Source organism: Lucilia sericata, unplaced genomic scaffold, assembly GCF_015586225.1.
Source record: "Lucilia sericata isolate MDLA Ls3-8-SP2 unplaced genomic scaffold, ASM1558622v1 Contig000745F_arrow, whole genome shotgun sequence".
Taxonomy (NCBI): Eukaryota; Metazoa; Arthropoda; class Insecta; order Diptera; family Calliphoridae; genus Lucilia; species Lucilia sericata.
Window position 1 is genome coordinate 134,279 of NW_023994742.1, and position 22,821 is coordinate 157,099.

Genomic DNA, 22,821 nt, shown 5'->3' on the forward strand with positions numbered 1-22,821 from the left:
TATGAAGTCATTGTGGACTGTGCCCTGCAGTCCGACAAAGAGTCAATGCATCCGAAAAAGACAGTGATTTCAGTGAACTGCTGGTTGGTGACTAGGTGAATGACTGTTTTCCGATGGGGAGCATGATATTTGTAACTTTAATATTCGTTGACGACGATAGAGTAGTCAGAGGAGAGTTTGACTTTGACTAACATTAATGACAGGATTTTACAGAATGAGAGACAATTTTTAACGGATTGTGATGTGATCGAGCTTCAGGGGTTATCGGTGGAATCCTTTAATGAAACTTATGTCACTGGGTTGGTGGCGCTATTTTCTAATGGGATTGGGAAAAATCCGAGTGGTGTGATATGGAAAAGGAACATCCATGCCACGTAGCATGAGTTACGGATTTTAAAGGACTGTGATATGGACGAGCTTATGGTTATGTTTTCCGATGGGAAGCATATCTTTTACTCAAAATATGGTATTCAGGATGAATGCTACGAGTATCGGGTACTGTGTAGTACTCGAGAGAAGCGACACGAACAATTCTTTAGAGTGGGGTTTTTAAAGAACTAAGATGTGAACGAGATTCTTGGGTTGTAGGGAGACTCCTTTGATTAAACTTGTGCTCATTCTAAAGGTATAACTATCTCCGACTACTAACGAGGGGATAGTCTGGTGTTCCTCCATGAAATACTTCAATAAAGTTAAACAATCATCATTCTATTTTACACAACTTTCTTCTACAATCCAATAAAGAAACACATATCCTAAATTTCGTTTTGGAATCTACAGTAAATTGCAAATGCAACCAATATTTTTGGAAATGGAAATTTATTAATTTAAAGTTATTTATTATCATTATATTATAAAGAACATAAAACTCACCATTGATTTTTTTACTATTTAAATTATTTTAGTACAAAATTTATTTATTTTTTTTTTGTTCTTATTTATTAAACATTATTTATATATACAATTATTTATTTAAAAATACAATTAGATTAAAAAATATATATGTTTTTATTATTTAATAAATTATTATATATCAGAACCAATAATAAAGTGTATATTAAAAAACAAAAACTTGAATATAATTGAAATAGTTTCATATAGAATGATTGCACACGAAATAATAATTATTTACTAAAATAATAGTTTTCATAAAAGCCATATTGCATAAAATAGTTTAAAACAAAAACTAAAAAACAATTAAATTACGATTAATATTTCAATGAAAAAATCACATAAGTAATAAACATAAAATAAGTACCAAGTATTTATAACGACTCCTTATTTCAAAATGAAATTTTAAAATATTTTTAAAAGTTCTAATTAGTTCACTTGAAGCCACCTGATAGTTCCGTTTCAGCTAAAAAGAGTGTAAAATACTAGGCATTTAAAGTTATGATATAGTAAAGAAGAAGAAAAAAAAAATTATTTATAATTTTATAAATTTAATAAAGTGTATATTTTTGTTTCTTTCAATTAAATGCTTAATTTATGTATAGAGCATATTTTCTTATTAACTAAATTAGTTTTAAATGTATTTTCTTTACAATTTTTTTTATAATTCATAAAGTATATTTAAATTTAGTAAAATTCATTAAAAATTTAGTTATTTTAATAAAGTGTAGATTAGATAGAATTTAAAATGAAAAATTTTGTATCAAATGTTCTTAATTTATATGTATTTATGTGTCATATTGCCTTAATGAGTCCAAATGTTGTAATATATTGAGAAATTGAGAAATTTGTAACAAATAAGTAGTTTTAAAATATAAAAAATACAATAAGAAATTGTTTAAAAAGTAGAAAATGTTAAACATAACCAGTAAAGACTTCTTCTGGCAAAAATCTGAAAATAAAATTTAATTAGGTTTATATTAAAAAGCTTGAACATCTTCGAGTTTATTTTAAGAGTTTGCATGGTAAAAAGATTACTCTAACAGTTAATTTCGAACATAAAATTGAAATTAATTTCTTTGAAAATTATAAAAGAAAAAATCTTAATAAATACCTTTGAAAGTTAAATTAATTTCTTAACATCTGTAGCCGCTACAAAACCATTATTCTGTGAAACAACCGTTTCGCGCATGCGTGAAAATAATGTAGAATTGCGTACATTTAAAACGCCACTGCCAATAACACTATCGTTGGCATTTAATTTAACAATAGTTGGTTTCCTTTTAACCACATTTACACCGCTGACCGTGGAATTAGATGCTTGCGTGGAGGAGACTTGATTTTTGGGTCCCATCATAAAATAAGTACGCGGAGCAGAAGGTTTCTCTTTCAATTCTTCTCTCTTTAAAGGTATTTCATTTGTTTTAGTTGCCGCAGCTGAAGCTGGACCAGCCGTTTCATTGTTGGCAACATCATTTGGATTAACACGTACATTTGCCGAATATTTAGAGGGTCTTAATTTTTCTGGTATCATATGGGATTTGATCTCCAGCTCTGTGGTATTAATGACTTCGCAGTCAATTTGCATTAGCACAATATCGCCATTGTGTGATGGGTCTCCGGCCGGTAACATGAGAGACATTTTAGGGCGTGAACTTTTATTATAAACGGAAGCCGGTAATAGTATATGATCCATATTAAAGGATAAAACATAGAAAGTATCATCTTGTCTTTTAATGCCTCTAAAAAGTCTCAAATATTCCTCACTAATTCTGGGCTTAAACAAGTCTAATGAATTACGTTCTCCTTCCATATTCAATTTTGTGTGTTTTTGTTGTGTTTCTGTGTCCAAAAAGATTTTACGTTTCTGTTTCGTGCCAATGGGAGCCTGTAGCGGTAAATCGTAGTCCATATAAGAGCCAGAGTTAAATTTAAAGTGATCCATTTGTTCAAAATCATTGCCAATTCCGTTGCCAGTTAAATTCAAATAGTCATTGCCGCCAATCCATTTATGTAAATTCCTTGCCAATCGCATATTTTCCTGTGTAGCATTTGCATAAGTCGTAGTCAAAGGCCTTTTTATAGGTGGCTCATCTTTAGCCGAAGTGCCATTCATCTTATCCGCTGTGGTACGATTAACGGGACGCAAGAAATGCAATGGCGGTGGTGGCATATTTGCCATTTCAGTTTCACGCTTACTGCGATTTGTCTGTTCGTGAAACTCATGTTCATTTGGAACCCACAACAAACGTCGTCCAGTTTGTACCACTGGCTCATCGTTGACCGTTGTCTCGATGGCATTCTCGAGAGCAGATTTATTTAGATAATTTTGAAAATTACCCACATTCAATGTTACCATAAACGCCATGGCAAAGAGTACAGCCACATTTTTCTTAACTGTGGCCGCATTCATGCGTTGTTTGAAACCTTTATTCGAGAATGCACCCGAGGCGTTGGCAGGTTTTGGAGCTATCTTCACATGATGTGTTGTTGATGCTGTTGTTGTTGTACTACCACAATTATTATGATTATTTGCAGCACTGCCACAATTATCCAAATGTTGTTTGGCATTGTTCAAAAGATATGTTGTATCGATTGCATTTAATACTGCTCCACCATTTTTACCATCCATATTTAGGGTGTTGAGAATGAATTCACTAACATTGCCATGTTTACAATTGCAGGTTTGAGCGAATGCCATTAATTGTGAACGTAAAGAGGAATTTTCCTAGAATAAAATATAGAAAAGGCAAAGATTAATGGTTGATTTTTAAATATAATAAGTTTATTTAGTTTGTTTTAATAGGTTAGATGACATATCTAGTGTCTAAAGTTGTTTCTTTTAAACAAGCTACATTTTTTTACTATTGCCTAAAAGTATACTTTGGTAACTAATATCAAAAGTGATTAAGTTGATAGTTTAATTAATCATACTTTGATATTTATACTAAAACCAAACATGTGCTTTTTATTTGTTACAAAATACAAATTTTTCTTTTGTTTTCCAATACCACAAAACTAGTTAATGTGTTTGTGTTAGTCTATATTTATTAACTAATACTTATGATTAATTAGTAGTCAAACTACTACAGGGAGTTCAGCGTACATGCTGCTTGGGTATAAGTGGTGCCATGTGTACTACTTCAACCAAGGCTCTGGAAACGTTGCTAGATATTCCACCCATTGAAACATATTTAAGATATGAAGCAGCGCTTACAGCCGGCTCTTTACTTTAGGCGAACTGGCCAAAAGCGGTTACAGGACACGTCATCAATGTATACTGGACACATTAGAAGGTTATACACAATCATCGGACGTGCCTGATCGTATACCAGACACAGAATATGTCGGAAACTTTGAAACGCTGATCCCTGATAGAATAAACCATTAGGAATCCGTTGTTACACGGATGGCTCTAAATTGGGGGGCAAAGTGGGGCTGGGTTTCTATATTGAAGACCCAGAAACAGAAATATACCACCGTTTACCACATCATAACACAAGCTTCCAGGCAGAAGTACGAGCAATAACGGAATGCGTAAATTGGATTAGAATAAATATGGCGCCCACAGCGCTTAATATATTTACCGACAGCCAGAAGGCAATTAGGGCGATATCAGGCGATAGAACTAAATCTAAGACCGTATTGGATTGTAAGAAAGCTTTAACTGAATACTCTCCCAGAGGTAAGGTTCACATCATATGGGTACCAGCCCACTCGGGAGTAGTCGGTAACGAATGTAATAGCTTTAAAGGGAAGGGAGCTCAAGGCAGTTAACCTGACAAACGCAAAACCATTCGACGCAACAAAAGCTGAACTAAAAATATGGATGAGAGAATCCCATAAGGCCTCTTGAAATAATGAAACAGTGGGTATAACCACGAAGATCCTATGGGGTGACCCTGATGAGAGCAAGACGAAAAATCTCCTCAAAATGAGCAAGTCTGAAGTTAGTATGATGGTACGTATTCTGAGTGGACACACAGGATTACGAGCACATCTCTGCAAAATTGGACGTGCGGATTCAGACAAATGTAGAGCATGTGGAGACGGCAGTGAAACTCTGGAGCACTTTCTTTGCCACTACCAGGCATTCGTCGAAGTTAGATCCAAGTATCTTGGAAGTGATGTTATTGCGGAAATAACATTCCTGACTAACACTGATTGGAAGATTCTTAGGAATTATGTTCAGGAAACTGAGTTTCTGAACACTGAAAAATAATTCTTTCAGTTCTTTTTTTTTTTTCATGATAAGGAGCGCACAACAGGCCCGATAGTGGCCTAGGTGTATTTCTTCGGATTTGATGTAGTATTCATCCTCCTATCAACCTACCTACCTACCTATGATTAATTAGGTTTAGGTCATAGTTGTTTAATCACACAAACATTTCATATAAACATGGCTTCTATCTTTCACAAATTATTAACGTTATATGTATTTAAGTTATGATTTACTTTTTCTAAGAAATACATACATAAATATGTATATAATTAACACAATTTCTATCCATACAATTGTTAAAGTGTTTATTTACTTTAACACGTATTATTGCACATAATTTGAACAAAATTCGTTTTGTTGGCAAAAATATTTGATTGTTTTGTTTAAATTATATGTTCAATGAACTTAAGATTGTCGGAGTTTAAATACTGTTGCCTGTCTGTGTGTATTACAGATTAAGTATGTAGGCTTTCTTCGTTAAAAAACATTCATCCATACATACTATGTATGTACAAATTTAGCACGTAAAAGTAGGTAAATACATACAAACATACATAAGTATGTAAGTTAATTTGAGTCTTTTTTGGTTATTTCGGGTTTATTGTGGCTAAAAGACGGGTTAGTAATAAATGACTAATACTTTTCAACATTATATTTTATATAAATGTATAAAAAAAGAGAAAGGTAAGAGTGTTAATAGTTGAAAAAGTTCATGATGCATAAACTCTATTACAATGTGAAATTAAAAGAAACATGAAACATTTGTGCAAAAACAATATAATACTGCAAATGTGTTTAATCATTTCAAAATTATTTTAAAATTTCATCATACTACATTCGTTTGAACAATAGTACATCATCATTGAAAGTTGCTCTAGATTTGATTGGCTGTTCGATCGTAGAAATTCAATTTCCGACTTTGTTTAGACTACAAAAGACCTAAGTTTAGCTTTGTTTGGAATGGGTGTGTATAGAGAACTAGGTTAGGTTAGGTTGATAGGAGGATGTATACTACATCAAATCCGAAGAAATACACCTAGGCCACTATCGGGCCTGTTGTGCGCCCCAATTCAAGAAAGAAAAAGAAAAAAAAAAAAAATTGTTCACTGAATGTATTATTTTTCCATGTTCAGAAACTCAGTTTTCTGGACGTAATTCCTAAGAATCTTCCAATCGGTGTTGGTTAAGAATGTTATTTCCGGAATAACATCACTTCCAAGATACTTGGATCTAACTTCGACGAATGCCTGACAATGGCAAAGAAAATGCTCCAGAGTTTCACTGTCCTCTCCACATGCTCTGCATTCGTCTGAATCCGCACGTCCAATTTTGTATAGGTGTGCTCGTAATCCTGCGTGTCCACTCAGAATACGTACCATCATACTAACCTCAGACTTGCTCATTTTGAGAAGATTTCTCGTCTTGCTCTCATCATGGTCACCCCATAGAATCTTTGTGGTTCTACCCACCGTTTCATTATTCCATTATTAGGCCTTATGGGATTCTCTCATCCATATTTTTAATTCAGCTTTTGTTGCGTCGAATGGTTTTGCGTTTGTCAGGTTAACTACATCGAGCTCCCTTCCCTTTAAAGCTATTACATTCGCCCTTTCGTTGCCGACTACTCCCGAGTGGCCTGGTACCCATATGATATGAACCTTACCTCTGGGAGAGTATTCAGTTAAAGCTTTCTTACAATCCAATACGGTCTTAGATTTAATTCTATCACCTGATATCGCACAAATTGCCTTCTGGCTGTCGGTAAATATATTAAGCCCTGTGGGCGCCATATTTATTCTAATCCAATTTACACATTCCGTTATTGCTCGTACTTCTGCCTGGAAGCTTGTGTTATGATTAGGTAAACGGTGGTATATTTCTGTTTCTGGGTCTTCAATATAGAACCCCAGGCCCACTTTGTCCCCTAATTTAGAGCCATCCGTGTAGCAACGGATTCCTACTGGTATTTGCTCTAATGTTCCGCTTGACCAAGACATTCTATCGGGGATTAGCGTTTCAAAGTTTCCGACATATAGAGAACTGAAACTAGAAATTTTAATAACAATTTTTAGTTGTTTATTAGTTTCTATATTTAGTTTAGGTCAAATTTTGTAACTGCGTTTTGAATCAGTTCCCCTAGCCTAGGGATTCATGTATACTCCTGATGAAAGTAAAATGTGTGGATATAAGAATTCTCCCATTTCCTAGCTTACAGCTAGCCATATCCTCTGGTCGATAGTGGAATTATCTACCAAATTGCCTAGATTACATGATATCGAGTTAGCAAGCTATCATGACAGGAAAACAACTCAGGAAATAATGCAAAACTGCTACTATACATGCAAGAATTCCATAGAGAATTGGAGTCTGAAGCCATATTTGATGAAGTGGATTTACTCATCGATTGTCAGACTTATTCATACTTATGGTTGTTTGATGGGAGTCCTTAATATAGAAAGATACTTAAAAAGCTCAAGGGTGTGCCTCTCTGGGTATTACAAGTGCTGTAAAAAGTATACATACCACAGACGGTATGGATATATTTATTTGTTCTCTATTGGGCACTTTGTAGCCAGTCTTTGAAATTATGTACGTAGTTAGTCCACTTGATCAGGGTAAAATTGCTTGAGGAATTTCAAATCATAAGAAAATTACTTTAGAGTTCAGGGTTACGCCCAAACAAAGTTTCCTAATAGGGAAGATTGGCTTGCATCCATCAAACTGTTCGAGGGGTGAGCAGTATCTACTGACGGATTGGCGATGTTTACTATGCTATCACCCAAACAAAGTTTCCCAATAGGGAAGATTGGCTTGGATCCTTCAAACTGTTCGAGGGGTGTGCAGTATCTACTGACGGATTTGAGATCCAAGCGAACCAGAAAGTTCTCAAAGCATTGATATGTCATATGTGAAAAGTAAAAATGCTGTTTAAAAAAGTCTCTGTTAAGTACCAGAAGACAGGTACAGGCAAATGAGGTAGCAGACGGATTTGGATGAGAAAGTTCGAACATTGACCTAATCAAAAGGGACAGGAGAGTAAAGCCACACATCTGTCACTATTGTAGGATGATATATATGAAAGATTTAGGGATATTACCAAATATACTGGGGGTAATAACCGGACACTGCGCAATTAGGAGTAATCGAGTCGGTAACACACAGGATTTTTGCCACTGTCCCAGAATGCAGAGTCGGAGACTGAAATGGGTAGGCAAAAGATTCCACGATGAACTAGGAGATGTAGCAATTTGGGCGACATTCTTGGGCTTCATCAGGGGAATATTTTGGTTATTCAGAAAACGGACAATTAGGGATTTCCTTCCATGCCCACTTTCTTTCTTTGTTATTTTTGGAGGGAAATTCTCACTCTTCTCATATTTCTCTTTTCTTCTGTCTTTGTTTTATTTTTCCTTGTTCTTTATTAAAGAGAATCACAATAGACCTTTGGGTCTCCGAGTGGATGTATGTATACCTTTGGTATACAACTCTTTTAAACTAAACTATCAACTAGTCCTGAAACAGTAATATATTGTAAAGTATCAAAGGCCTTATGGTCTAGACGTTATGCAAACGCAACCAAGATAGTTATTAGACTGGTTAGATGAAGACTAAGGTGCTCGACGGAGCATTTTTCTATTAGGGCTTTTATTACCAAATATATATTAGCAATGTGAAGATATTGGGAATATCGAAATTATTGAGAACATAATTTGTGGAATACAGAATCTCAGAATCCATGCAATCTACTAGGTTTCATCAGGGGAATTATCCGTTATGTCGGTTGTTTATTTTTTCTTTTTATAGTTTTCTAATTCTGATTCTATTTATATATTTTCTTATTGAAGGAAATCACAACTGTCTTCAAGTGGAGTTGTCCCGTTTGTATAACGCTTCCGAACTAACTACAAGGTTCTTACTCTTCGACTTCATTACCTATTCTAAAACTAGTTTATAATTTAATTTGTAAAAGTTATTATTAGTGACCATTTCTCAATATTCTGAGATTGAGTTTCAGATATTATTTTAATTATCAGACTTCCGATAATAATGTTAAGAGGTTTCCACAAACTGAAACAGTTTTACCAAAGACAGAAACCCTCTAACCTTCATGGCAACAGAATCATTGTGAAAGCTTGGCTAGGAAGAGATATAAGATGCCATCTGTATACAGATAGTAAAAGTTGCAGAAATAGTCAATTTAGAATAAAGTGTAACTGTGTTAAACGAGTGAGTGTAACAATTAGTGCAAAAGTATTTGTCAAAGATTCATAAGAGTTTGGGTTTACTTTATGAAAGCAAATAACTTTACAAAGAAAGAATTCGTTCCCACAACAATTGGAACTCCGCTCCAGAACGACCTGAATCTCAATCGGCCAAAAAATGTCAATTCAGCAATAGCTGTCTCAACAGAAAGTTTTTTCCCCAGGGAAGAACGTCCACTCACTGCCAATCGATTACAACAACAAAGAAAGAAAGAAAGAATCAAGTCTATTTTTAAGGAATATAAACGAAAAAGTTCTAGAATAGATTATTGCACGAAGTAATCTCTTTTCATAAATAATAATCTGCGTTGCGTTTATACACCTTTGATGTATTGCATGTATTTTATTATTGTATTTTTGTTTGTCTCAACTAAAAACGTCATTAACCCTGAACTTTTCAAAGCGAAAATTTAGAATAAAAACCTCTTATTTAAAGTTATTACTATCACAGAACCACTTCTCTTAGAGGAATAATAGAAAAATAGAACATTTTTATATTGGATTAAAGATAGCCAAGTTATTTTTGATCTTTTTCAATCGAAATCGAAAATGACAAAATGCAAAAAAGGTCATCATTTACAAAGAGAATTCCTTTCGTACAGGAGAAGATCATGATCATTTACATACATCAGCATTTGTGATTTAATAAAGTTTTGCATTGATATTCTCTTGCAAAATAAAGGTAAAATCTATTGAAATCGTAAAAGACAATTTCAATTGTTATCAAATTATATTTCCTCAAACTTATTTTTCAAGTTCAGGTTGTTGCATATTGCAGTAAGGAAGAAAAGATTTTTTTCGCTTTTTTTCAAAAAATGCTTATTCTTATAAAATTATGAATTACTTATCAGTAAAAAAACAAATGGATCGAAATGAAAAATATTATAAAACGTATTTAAAGAAAATACTGGCTGCTCGTTTGCCTAGTGATAAGATAAATTTTGTCAAGCTGATGACACTAGAATGTCGAAAAGAACAAGATCATATTGTTTAAAAATATAATGCATTTATATTTTGAAAACTATTGCGTTTTAGAATGGTGTTCTTTAGAAGATGGATTTGATAAGTATGACATAAATTTATGGTTAAATAAATATTTGTAATTTAAGTTTATCAGATTGTAATGGCTGAAGTAATTTTATTTTCTGTGTGTAGTTATTGTTATAATTATTAAATTTTAGCTAAAACATGGTTTAAAATGTTTGCGTTTTAAAACTTCATTATTAAAAGTAATTAAAAACATATTTTTCTTTCTATAGCAATTATTTGTTTATGGTTTAAAAACAGTTTTTAATTGTGTAGTAAATAAATAAGTAATGTTTTTAAATGTGTTTTGAACTAATAAACATTAATAGTTAAATAACACTTTATGATTCTGTTGATTATTTATATTTGAATTTTTTTTTTAAATTTCTCTTGCATGTGTTACTTACCCCTTTTAATGAATAGTTCTCCTTTTCCAAATCACTTATACGATTCTCTAATCTTTCAACATATTCCTTTTTCTTTTTACGTGACAATGAGGCCGATTCTCGATTCTTTAGCATACGCAATTGTTTTTTTAACAATTTGTCATCGTTGAGACCCCTTAGCATACCCAAGTCGTTGCGATTAGTTCTGGTGTGGCTCAGTGTGGCTCTGGCAGCAGCCATAACTGCAGCAGAACGTGCATTCGATGTGACAACTTTGGAGGGTTGTTGCTTAACCAACATGGGTCCACTGGCTTTAACCATTTTCGATACAAATTGTATAGATTGAGATTGTGAAGATGCAGCTGCTGTCGTAGGGGAATTATTAATACTGACAGACGAGGGCGTCGACGATGATATTGTTGTGCTATTGGTGGAATTGTTTGTTAATTTATTTGCAGTTATAACTTTGCCATTAGCAGTTTTCATTATAATTTTCGGCATTTGACCATTAGCTCCAGTGATTTTTTTGCCATTTGTATTCATTTTTTGCATTAAAGCTTTGAAATCATTCGAGGATAGGAATATGGTTTTGGGTTTTGCATTTGTGGGTGGTGTTACTTTTGGACTACCAACAGTGGTTGTATTTGCAGTTGCCGCCACTTTAACAGTTTTATTGGCTGGTGTTTTGTTTTCAATTTTAATAGCCGTGGGTGCTTTAATATTAACCACCGGATTAACGGTTGTTAAAGGTACCGTTTGTACAGGAATTATAGTTCCTTGTACAAAGTTTACGGGCGGTACACTTTGTATGTTAGTCACAGGCAATACCGGCAAAGTAATAGGCATTAAGTTAGCTGCAGGAGTTGTTGTTGTTGTTGGTGCTGGCATTTCCACTCCCATAGAAGCTGTATTATCCGAACATTGTTGAGCAGATTGTGTTGTTATAGATGATTCATTATTCATTTGTTTCTCACGATCAAATTTCTCATTTTTAAATTTAATAAACTCTAATAGATCATCATCCTGTTCTTGGCTCATTCTACATTTATAATTTTGTGACATAGAAGACACCGATGAAGCGTCACTCTGTATGCCACTTGTGGAACTACCACTAGAACTTGTACAGCTGCCTGTTGGTGAGGGTGTATTGCGACAATTTTCATTTAGTTTCATAATAGTTTCGCGTGTCAAATCATCAATTTTTACATCATCATCATTGAGAAAATTAATAAAATCATCTGGATTAAAATGATCACCATCTATGGAGGTGGGTGATGATGTACGAGCCGGTGTCTCATAGGGAGATGAATAACCTGCCGATTGTTGTGAGGTAGCAGGTGAAGGAAATGCTGGAAAATTAAATTGAAAATCATTTTCGTAATTTTTCTGTGTTTCCTCTCCCATCGATTGTGGGTAATGTTGTATTGTTGCTGGCTTTTGCTCGTCATTATTTTTTCCCGTTTCAGCTATTGTCATATCAAAATCATTTTGATTAAAAGCACTAGCAAATGCATTTATGTCCAACGAAGCATCCAAGTGAGAGTCTGTAGAACGTATTATTTCATCTAAATCTTCTAGACTATAGTCTCCCGGTTGCGGCATAAACGATGCTATTTCATCTGCAAAATTATGTTTGAAATAATTTATTGTATTATAAGAAAATTTCATAATTTTTTTTCTGCACTAAATTATTTAATTTATATTAAATACTGTTTTAAAAGAAACGTTTTAAAAGTAACTGAAACAATAATGCGTTTGTTGTTTGTTGCCTGAAAATCATCATGGCTAAACGTCAGTACAAGTTTTAATTATTAATTTGCATAATAGACGAAATTGTGTTTGCGTGTGTGTGTGTTTTGTCTCAACAAGGTGAACATAGTACATCTTTGGCAATAAGTGAGAGAATGTGTTTTTTGATAACTGAAGAAGAAGTGGTTTCGTATAAGTTGAAGAGGATTTTAAGAGTTTTATATAAAAGAAATAAACAACAAAATAACAGTAATAATTTTATAATTTATAAAGTTATTCAAGTTAAAATTTTGGCGAACATTATAAATTTTTAAATTTTTGAATATAAAAAAAAAAAAACGTAAGACTTTGTTAAGTACTAGCGCAGCGGTACGTAATGGTTAATACATGTGATGTATAATTGATTATACATTAAAATAATCTTTATTATAAATATACGAGGAATAAATTCATTAATATCTTAGTTTTGGAACCATAACATACAACTCTATTCGGAGACCGGTAATAGAAAGATAAAGAAAGAGATACAAGTACAAGAAAGAGGCTTAAGGGAGTTGGTCTGGTTCCTGAAATTCAGATTCAGATATAGGTTACTATCGGACTCGTTTTACGCCCCTTTTCATGGACTTCTAGTTGAAAGCTAGTGTTGTGTTTAGGTAGACGGTAGCATACCAGGAACCAGTGTTTCAAAGTTGACGATATATACTATGTCTGGTATGCGATCAGGCACGACCATTTTCTAACAAAAATCATAATTGAAAAAAGTTCCCTTAAAAAAGTCTATAAACTATATCTATCGAGTGCAATAAGGACAATTTTTTCTGATAAAGATAAGCTACATTCTTTGTTTAAACCTAGTTTAATCCATATTTTGAATTTTTTCAGTAATCAGTTACGTTACTTAGGGCGGGTTTTTCTGATAAAGATAATCTACATTCTTTGTTTAAACCTAGTTTAATATATGTATGTTTTGTATTTTTCAGTAAACAGTAACGTTACTTATTATCTTAGTTTAACTGAGTGTTATTGGCCAATTAAACTAAAGTTATAAGTGAGAAGACACAATTAAAAACAATAAAACAATGATTTCGGAAAAATAAAAACTTAATATTTTAAGTAAATTGCGATTTTCTGATTTGTTTTGTTTTATTTATTACTAGCTTATTACCCGCTACTTTGTTAGCGAGGGTTTTTATAGAATGAGAAATATGTTGGCTCTTCATTTAGCAAGGAAAAAATAATATGTTTTACAAAGATTACAAATTTTTAAATATTGGTAATTCCCTAATTTGAAGAAATGATGATTGTATATGAGTACTCAATTTTAAGTACTTAAAAGTTCACTTTTATAGATTCTCATTTACTCCGGGCTCTATATGCTTAATTTCATGTTTTTAGGTTGAATTTTATAGATAACTCAAAAAGTACCAATCGAAGGACGAAAAAGTGCCAAAAAGTTCACTTTTATAGATTTTCATTAACTAAGGCCTCTGCATGCTTAATTTCATGTTTCTAGGTTTAATTTTATTGAAAACTCAAAAAGTACCAGTCGAAGTATGATAAAGTACCAAAAAGTCCCCTTTTATAGATTCTAATTTACTCCAGGCTCTACATGCTTAATTTTATGTTTCTAGGTTAAATTTTATAAAAAACTGAAAAAAGTACCAGTCGAAGAATGAAAAAGTACAAAAAAGTCTCCTTTTATAGATTCTTATTTACTCCGGGCTCTTAATTTCATGTTTCTAGGTTTAATTTTATTGAAAACTCAAAAAGTACCAGTCGAAGTATTATAAAGTACCAAAAAGTCCCCTTTTATAGATTCTAATTTACTCCAGGCTCTACATGCTTAATTTTATGTTTCTAGGTTAAATTTTATAAAAAACTGAAAAAAGTACCAGTCGAAGAATGAAAAAGTACAAAAAAGTCTCCTTTTATAGATTCTTATTTACTCCGGGCTCTACATGCTTAATTTCATGTTTCTATGTTAAATTTTATAGAAAAATCAAAAAGTACCAATCGAAGAACAAAAAAGTACCAAAAAGGTCCTCTTTTATAGTTTCCAATTTACTTCGGGCTCTATATGCTTAATTTCATGTTTTTAGGTTCAATTTTATAGAAAAATCAAAAAGTACCAGTCGAAGAACGAAAAAGTACCAAAAAGTCCCCTTTTATATATTCTCATTAACTAAGGGCTCTGCATGCATAATTTCATGTTTCTAGGTTTAATTTGATAGAAAACTCAAAAAGTACCAGTCGAAGGACGAAAAAGTACCAAAAAGTCCCCTATTATAGATTCTCATTTACTCTGGGCTCTACATGCTTAATTTTATGTTTCTAGGTTAAATTTTATAGAAAACTCAAAAAGTACCAGTCGAAGGACGAAAAAGTACCAAAAAGTCCCCTTTTATAGATTCTCATTTACTCCGGGCTCTACATGCTTAATTTCATGTTTCTAGGTTAAATTTTATAGAAAACTCAAAAAGTACCAGTCGAAGGACGAAAAAGTACCAAAAAGTCCCCTTTTATAGATTCTCATTTACCAAGGGCTCTACATGCTTAATTTCATGTTTCTAGGTTAAATTTTATAGAAAACTCAAAAAGTACCAGTCGAAGGACGAAAAAGTACCAAAAAGTCCCCTATTATAGATTCTCATTTACTCTGGGCTCTACATGCTTAATTTCATGTTTCTAGGTTAAATTTTATAGAAAACTCAAAAAGTACCAGTCGAAGGACGAAAAAGTACCAAAAAGTCCCCTATTATAGATTCTCATTTACTCTGGGCTCTACATGCTTAAATTCATTTTTCTAGGTTAAATTTTATAGAAAACTCAAAAAGTACCAGTCGAAAGACGAAAAAGTACCAAAAAGTCCCCTTTTATAGATTATCATTTACTCCGGGCTCTACATGCTTAATTTCATGTTTCTAGGTTCAATTTTATAGAAAACTCAAAAAGTATCAGTCGAAAGACGAAAAAGTACCAAAAAGTCCCCTTTTATAGATTCTCATTTACTAAGGGCTCTACATGCTTAATTTCATGTTTCTAGGTTAAATTTTATAGAAAACTTAAAAAGTACCAGTCGAATGACGAAAAAGTACCAAAAAGTCCCCTTTTATAGATTCTCATTTACTAAGGGCTCTACATGCTTAATTTCATGTTTCTAGATTAAATTTTATAGAAAACTCAAAAAGTACCAGTCGAAGGACGAAAAAGTACCAAAAAGTCCCCTTTTATAGATTCTCATTTACTCCGGGCTCTACATGCTTAATTTCATGTTTCTAGGTTAAATTTTATAGAAAACTCAAAAAGTACCAGTCGAAGGACGAAAAAGTACCAAAAAGTCCCCTTTTATAGATTCTCATTTACCAAGGGCTCTACATGCTTAATTTCATGTTTCTAGGTTAAATTTTATAGAAAACTCAAAAAGTACCAGTCGAAGGACGAAAAAGTACCAAAAAGTCCCCTATTATAGATTCTCATTTACTCTGGGCTCTACATGCTTAAATTCATGTTTCTAGGTTAAATTTTATAGAAAACTCAAAAAGTACCAGTCGAAAGACGAAAAAGTTCCAAAAAGTCCCCTTTTATAGATTCTCATTTACTCCGGGCTCTACATGCTTAATTTCATGTTTCTAGGTTAAATTTTATAGAAAACTCAAAAAGTATCAGTCGAAAGACGAAAAAGTACCAAAAAGTCCCCTTTTATAGATTCTCATTTACTAAGGGCTCTACATGCTTAATTTCATGTTTCTAGGTTAAATTTTATAGAAAACTCAAAAAGTACCAGTCGAAAGACGAAAAAGTACCTTCTATAGATTCTCATTTACTAAGGGCTCTACATGCTTAATTTTATGTTTCTAGGTTAAATTTTATAGAAAACTCAAAAAGTACCAGTCGAAGGACGAAAAAGATCCAAAAAGTCCGCTTTTATAGATTCTCATTAACTAAGGCCTCCGCATGCTTAATTTCATGTTTCTAGGTTAAATTTTATAGAAAACTCAAAAAGTACCAGTCGAAGGACGAAAAAGTACCAAAAAGTCCCCTTATATAGATTCTCATTTACACCGGGCTCTACATGCTTAATTTCATGTTTCTAGGTTAAATTTTATAGAAAACTCGAAAAGTACCAGTCGAAGGACGAAAAAGTACCAAAAAGTCCCATTTTATAGATTCTCATTTACTCCGAGCTCTACATGCTTAATTTCATGTTTCTAGGTTTAATTTTAAAGAAAACTCAAAAAAGTACCTGTGTAGAACGAAAAAGTATCGAAAAGTCCCTTTATTATTAATTTCATGTTTCTATTTCAATATCATAGAAAACTCAAAAAGGACCAGTTGGAGAATGAAAAGTACCAAAAAATATCACTTGATACCGGGGTTCCAAATAACACCCCATTAGGATATTTAGTGTTTCTAAATTTAAAAATTTTATCTAAATTGGATCATTGTGGTTGAGTAAAATCAAATTTCCCGTTTTTACCCCTTTTGGTACTTTTTTACTCCCCATTAACGAAATAAAAATTCTATTCCAAAAAGTTGCAACATCGTAGTGGGAGCCCGTTATTATGTATTCATATGTATAAGTTAATAAACCAAAAACAATGTTTTATGAAAAAAGTACCAAAAATAGGTACAATTTTAACCCCTTAAACGTCCGAATATCCAAAAAGTACTAAATTCATATTTTTATTTTTTCGTTAAGTTATGAAGGAGTCAAAAATATTTTTTGAATGTGCACTGGTTTAAAAGATACATGGGGTGCGAAAAAAGTACCAAAATACAGTTTTTACCCGTTTATTCCTTAAAGGGGCCGAATTTTAAAAAAGTACCAGACACCTGTCCGTTTATTTTTTAAATGAACGGCGATAAGCTTTAAACTGTTTTTGTATCTTTTCTAGTTTAGGAGATATAAGGTTACCGAATTTACCCGTTTTTACCCTTTTTTACCCCCTAAACATTCGAATTTCCAAAAATCCCGTCTTAGTGGATCTATTTGGCGGGAGACCAACCTCCTGTCCAAATTTCAGCTCTTTAGCTTCAACCGTTTAGGCTGTGCGATGATGAATCAGTCAGTGAATCAGTCAGTCAGTCAGTCAGTAACGTTAGAATTTTATATATATAGATTGTTTTAAATGTTTATTTAACATTTTTCCAAAATTTTTCATTTTACAAAAGTATTATTTGCAAAAACAGCTGTTCATTGTTTATGTTTTTGAGTGAAAAGTTGGCAATACTAACAAAGTTAACTGAACTTAAATCCATAACAGAAAAACACAATCATCGGTTAAAGTCGGCCTAAATTTGTTCCGAGTTTAATCTAACAGCAAGTTAAGCCTAGTTTAACTGAGTAGTAAGAAACCCGCCCTTATTATCTTATTTTAACTGAGTGTTATTGGCCAATTAAACCTAAGTTATTAATGAGAAAATACAATCAACAAAAACAATAAAATAAACAATTCGGAAGAAGAAAAACTTCATTTTTTTAAGTAAATAGTAATTATTTGATTTGTTTTATCAATATTATTATTGTTTTAAATGTTTATTTGATTTTTTTCTAAAATTTGTCATTTTACAAAAGTAATATTTACAAAAAACACTGTTCATTGTTTATGTTTTTGACAGAAAAGTTGGCAGTACTAACAAATTCAGCTGCTCTTTAATCCATTACTGAAAAACACAATAAGTTAAATTATTGCCTAAATTTTTAAAAAGTTTAATCTAACAGCAAGACTGAGCAGTAAGAAACCCGGCCATAGGTTGTCTTTACAAATACCTAAATGTTTAATCCAAATTCTTTAATACGATGAAGCTAAAATTCAGTTTTTAGGATAGCGATCTAAATTTTAGAAACACATTTTAAATGCGTTTTTTATTAGATGAGTACTGCCTTTGCATGACTCATTCTTTATCAGTATGATAAAATTATTATAATATAGGTATTTCTTTAAATATTGGATAAGCTACAGACGAAGGGTAATTATCAAATATTAGAGGCTGTTGTCAATTAATCTATTTATAAAAGTAATCATACCAATTGTGTAAATAATGCTAATAAATGTCTGGTATTTAAAATAAGACGAAAATAAATAAAAACAAATATATTATTGAAAGACTTTTTCTTGAAATTTAACAAAAATAAGATATTATTGTTCCTTAAAAACCTTAAAAATTATATTGAGAAACTTAATCAGTGGATTAATTACCATTTCAGCAATTTATATACTTTATTGTCTAAAGTTATAAAAGTAGTTCCCAAAGAGTTAATTATGTTGCATAAAAAAATCTTTAATATTTCTCGCCCAAGACAAATTGGCATTTTTCAGTTTCTTTAACAAAAACACATGTCAAATTGAGGGGCGTTTAAAAGAAATATTTGAAATTCGATACACTCATATTGATATTCTCCTATTTCCAAAGAAAATATTCATTAGAGAGCAATCTTTTTAAAATGAACATTACAGCCTTTTTCTTATCAAATATGAATTGTTTTAAACAGATAATGAAAAGTAAATAAAACACTGAAAAACCCATAAACAAAGATTTTATAATACTTTCAACATGAAATGAAAAATACAAACAATACTACATACTGCTGGAGTACTCATTATTACGATACACACAATTGTATTGTTATCTGGTGTTACCATTAAAAAATATTTCGTAAATGTTCCTTTATGATAAGATTGGTTTGATTTTGTTTAACTTTTTTTATGGAGGTTGATACAAATAAATACAAAATACTCTAGATTTTATACTGCTACCTTATAACCAAAGTATTCATGAAAGGTTTTTATTTGTTATTTTAAAATATATATTTCTTTTAATCTATAACAATATTGTAAGGTAAACAAAAGTTATATCGTTATTCGATAATCGTATAATTTATAATCTAAATATAGAAATTTAATAATTTTAAAGTACTACCTATTTACTTTTTAATGAAATTAAAGCTTATAATAAGATTTATAATAAGTTTTAGTTATTGATAATTATAACTTATTTTATCTTAAAGGTTTAAGCAACACGTTAGATAGCCTATATAAAATTTTAGAATTATAGAAGTTATATTTCATATCATACTAATAAAAAAATTTTAAATATAATTAAATGAAAACCTTTTTAAATGTGTTCTCCCATATTATCTTGCAGACCAACCGGTATTTATATTATTTCCATTTCAGTTAACATTATTTGTGTCCTTTCGTGCGAAAACATTTCCCGCATGTTTTTTTTAAAGCATGCAATCTATAAGTCATGTTTTTGTTAATATTATAAAGAAACTATTATCTATAAGTATGTATGTATATTATGCCGGACCCGTATTTATAAAGCCATTAAATTAAATAAAAGACAGTAAAATAATTGAGAGGGAATAATAAAATAAATAGGATTTTTAATTTAATAGAAACTAATTTAAACCTAATTTATAATACTTATTTTAATAATGACCTTTAGAGCGGGTTCTTCTGACAATCTTCATCTATATTTTGTATTTTTCAGTAATCAGTCACGTTACTTATTATCTTAGTTTAACCCAGTGTTGTTGGCCAATTAAACCCAAGAGAAAACAGAATCAACAAATAGTACTTTTTTGATTTGCTTTAATTATTGTTGTTTTAAATGTTTATTTACATTTTTGCCAAAATTTTTAATTTTACAAAAGTAATATGTGCAAAAAACAGCTGTTCAATGTTTATGTTTTTGACTGATAAGTTGGCAATACTAACAAAATTAACTGCTCTTACATCCATAATTGAAAAACACAATAATCGGTTAACTTCCGTCTAAACTTGTTCTGACTTTAATCTAACAACAAGATAAGCCTAGTTTAACTAAATATGTAGTCAGAAACTCTCCCTACTTATTAAGAATTTATATAAAAAAGTCGATATTATCAGATCTGGGATGAATCCTCCTCAAAATTAGCAAGTCTAAGATTAGTATGATGGTACAAATTCTGGGTGAACACACAATATTACGGGCGCAGCTGTATAAAATTGCGGATTCAGACGAATGTACAGCATATAGAGTAAAAAGAGCGAAACTCTGAAGCAATTTCTTTGCCATTGTCAGGCTTTCGACGAAATTAGATCCAAATATCTTGGAAGTGATATTATTCCGGATATAACATCCCTCACGAACACTTAGGGCCAATTTCTCAAACTCCGGTTATCGTTTTACAGGTAGATATACTGCCGGTTAAAATAATGTTTGTATGTAAAGTTATCGTTAGGATAAAACATAATCAGACATTGAGAAAATGGGAGTTTTTGGAAAATTCTTCGGAATTACGTCCAGGAAACTGAGTTTCTAAACATCGGAAGATAATACATTCAGTGTATAGTATAGGTACCTATAAGGTTTTTGTTTTTACCAAAAACATTTTCTATGAAAAGGAGCCTAACTGAAAAATTCAATTTGATCATGGAATGTTGGTAACCAGTAAGATAAAAACTATTTACCAACTTCGAAGTTTGAAAATTTGAATTTTTTGACGCCAGATCATTAATTTCGACCACTGTTGTGCGCAGGTTCCGTCTATAGTATAGGGTATGTTATTGTTGTCGGCATTTACCAGCATCGTTTAACAAAAAAACAATCACAGCGAGGAAGAGAGTGAGAAAGAGAGTAAATAATACGAATAAAAAAAGATAAATATCACAAACGTCAACATTTTTTCAGGTCTTTTATTTAAAAAAAAAACCTGTTTTCTTACATGAATAAAAAAACAATCACGACGTTGATAAACAAGATTTCATTGTTTTACACATTTTTATAGCCCGGTAAAAGAAAATGGAACGCACTAAAAGCCATTTTTAAAATAAATTAAAATATATTACAAACTCTCATACCCATGATAAAAATAAATTAATACAAACACGCATTATTTAATACATTATCAAAATTCTTATAAAAAAGAGAAACTTCTAGCTAAAATGTTTACCAGACAAACAATATGTTTCATTAAAAATATAATAATTTTGTTTTTTCTTTCATTGCAATAAAATTGTATTTGCATGTTTTAAAGATGAAAAACACAACAAATATAGCACAAAATTTATTATAAAAAGTGAAGGGCGTATAAAATAAAAAAAAAACATTTTTTTGCATTTGACTGCAACAACAAATACAATATTGTACATATTTATGAAGAATTATTGAATGAGTCTCTGTGTTTTGCCATCTCATTTTTACTACACACAAACCTCACAATACGTAATTGCACTACACAATCACTCTATCTCTCTCATACATACAAACAATCACACGCACACACAATCATTTAACTAATCATCATTATATATTTAATGCAAAAAAAATTGTGTCTCACCGTAAAAGTTTTCATTGTCCACATCCATTTTTCAATGTGTTTTTTGTTATCAATTAACTAATATTTGCATTATTTCACTTCATAAATGTAATTCTTATGGAATAATTATTTATTTTGTGAATATTTTCATCACAATATTGAAATTTTCTTTAAAAAACCACCGGCCGCACGGAAGAGAACTTCTTAATAATTGTCGACGAGGCAAAAGTTGAACGGCAACTGAAAAGAAAATGTCAAAATTTCTTTTAGCATCTAGACGGCGTTGCCAACTAAAAACAATGTAGTCATTAGAGCGATATTTTTATATACTATTTGAGAAACAAAACTAAATTTTAACAAGTAAGAAATTATAGTCGGGCGAGGCCGACCATATAATACCCTACACCTGTTACAAAAATAAAATGTGATGTAGTTTTCATAATAAAGCCATTTATTGTTGAATAAAATTGTGGACATTTAAGTCAAATTTTGAAGGGGGATTTGTATAGGGGCTATGGTCAAATGAGACCCTATAATTATAAAATTCACGAGAGTCATCAAGGCTAGTATAGAACTTTTGTATAGTAAACATAATTATAAACTTAAAATCCCTATTCGTAGGGTTCAGTTGTATGGGGTCTAGGTGAAATAATGGACCGATGTTAACCATTTTCAATAGGCTTTGTCTCCGGTACCATAGAAGATCATCTACCAAATTTCATTGAATTATCTTCAAAATTGCGACCTGTTGTTTGATTAAAAGGTTTACAAGCCCTATTCGGGGGTTCAGTTATATGGGGGCTAGGTGAAAAAATGGACCGATGTTAACCATTTTCAATAGGCTTCGTCTCTGGGACAATAGAAGATCATGTGCCAAATTTCATTGAATTGTCTTCAAAATTGCGACCTGTAGTTTGATTACAATGTTTACAAGCCCTATTCGGGGGTTCAGTTGTATGGGGGCTAGGTGAAATA

The 22,821-nt window shown here is 31.6% G+C and overlaps 1 protein-coding gene across 1 annotated transcript; it reads right to left on the reverse strand.

Annotated features, from left to right (window-relative positions):
• Positions 1-926: 926 nt before the first annotated feature.
• On the reverse strand, positions 927-22,088 carry LOC119607753. Its single transcript, XM_037961855.1, has 4 exons — positions 21,868-22,088; positions 10,809-12,406; positions 2,006-3,619; positions 927-1,843 (listed from the first exon to the last, which is right to left on the reverse strand). Exons 1-3 carry the CDS (start codon positions 21,893-21,895, stop codon positions 2,015-2,017), a joined length of 3,231 nt encoding a protein of 1,076 aa, XP_037817783.1. The 5' UTR covers positions 21,896-22,088; the 3' UTR covers positions 927-1,843; positions 2,006-2,014.
• Positions 22,089-22,821: the final 733 nt, after the last annotated feature.

Bases quoted from the DNA above. Each gene is read 5' to 3' on its own strand.
- LOC119607753 (XM_037961855.1), bottom strand. From the start codon at position 21,895: ATGGATGTGGACAATGAAAACTTTTACG. The intron at 12,407-21,867 runs GTGAGACACAAT...ATAATTTTGCAG, and splicing joins GGACAATGAAAACTTTTACG to ATGAAATAGCATCGTTTATG. The intron at 3,620-10,808 runs GTAAGTAACACA...ATTTTATTCTAG, and splicing joins AGAACTATTCATTAAAAGGG to GAAAATTCCTCTTTACGTTC.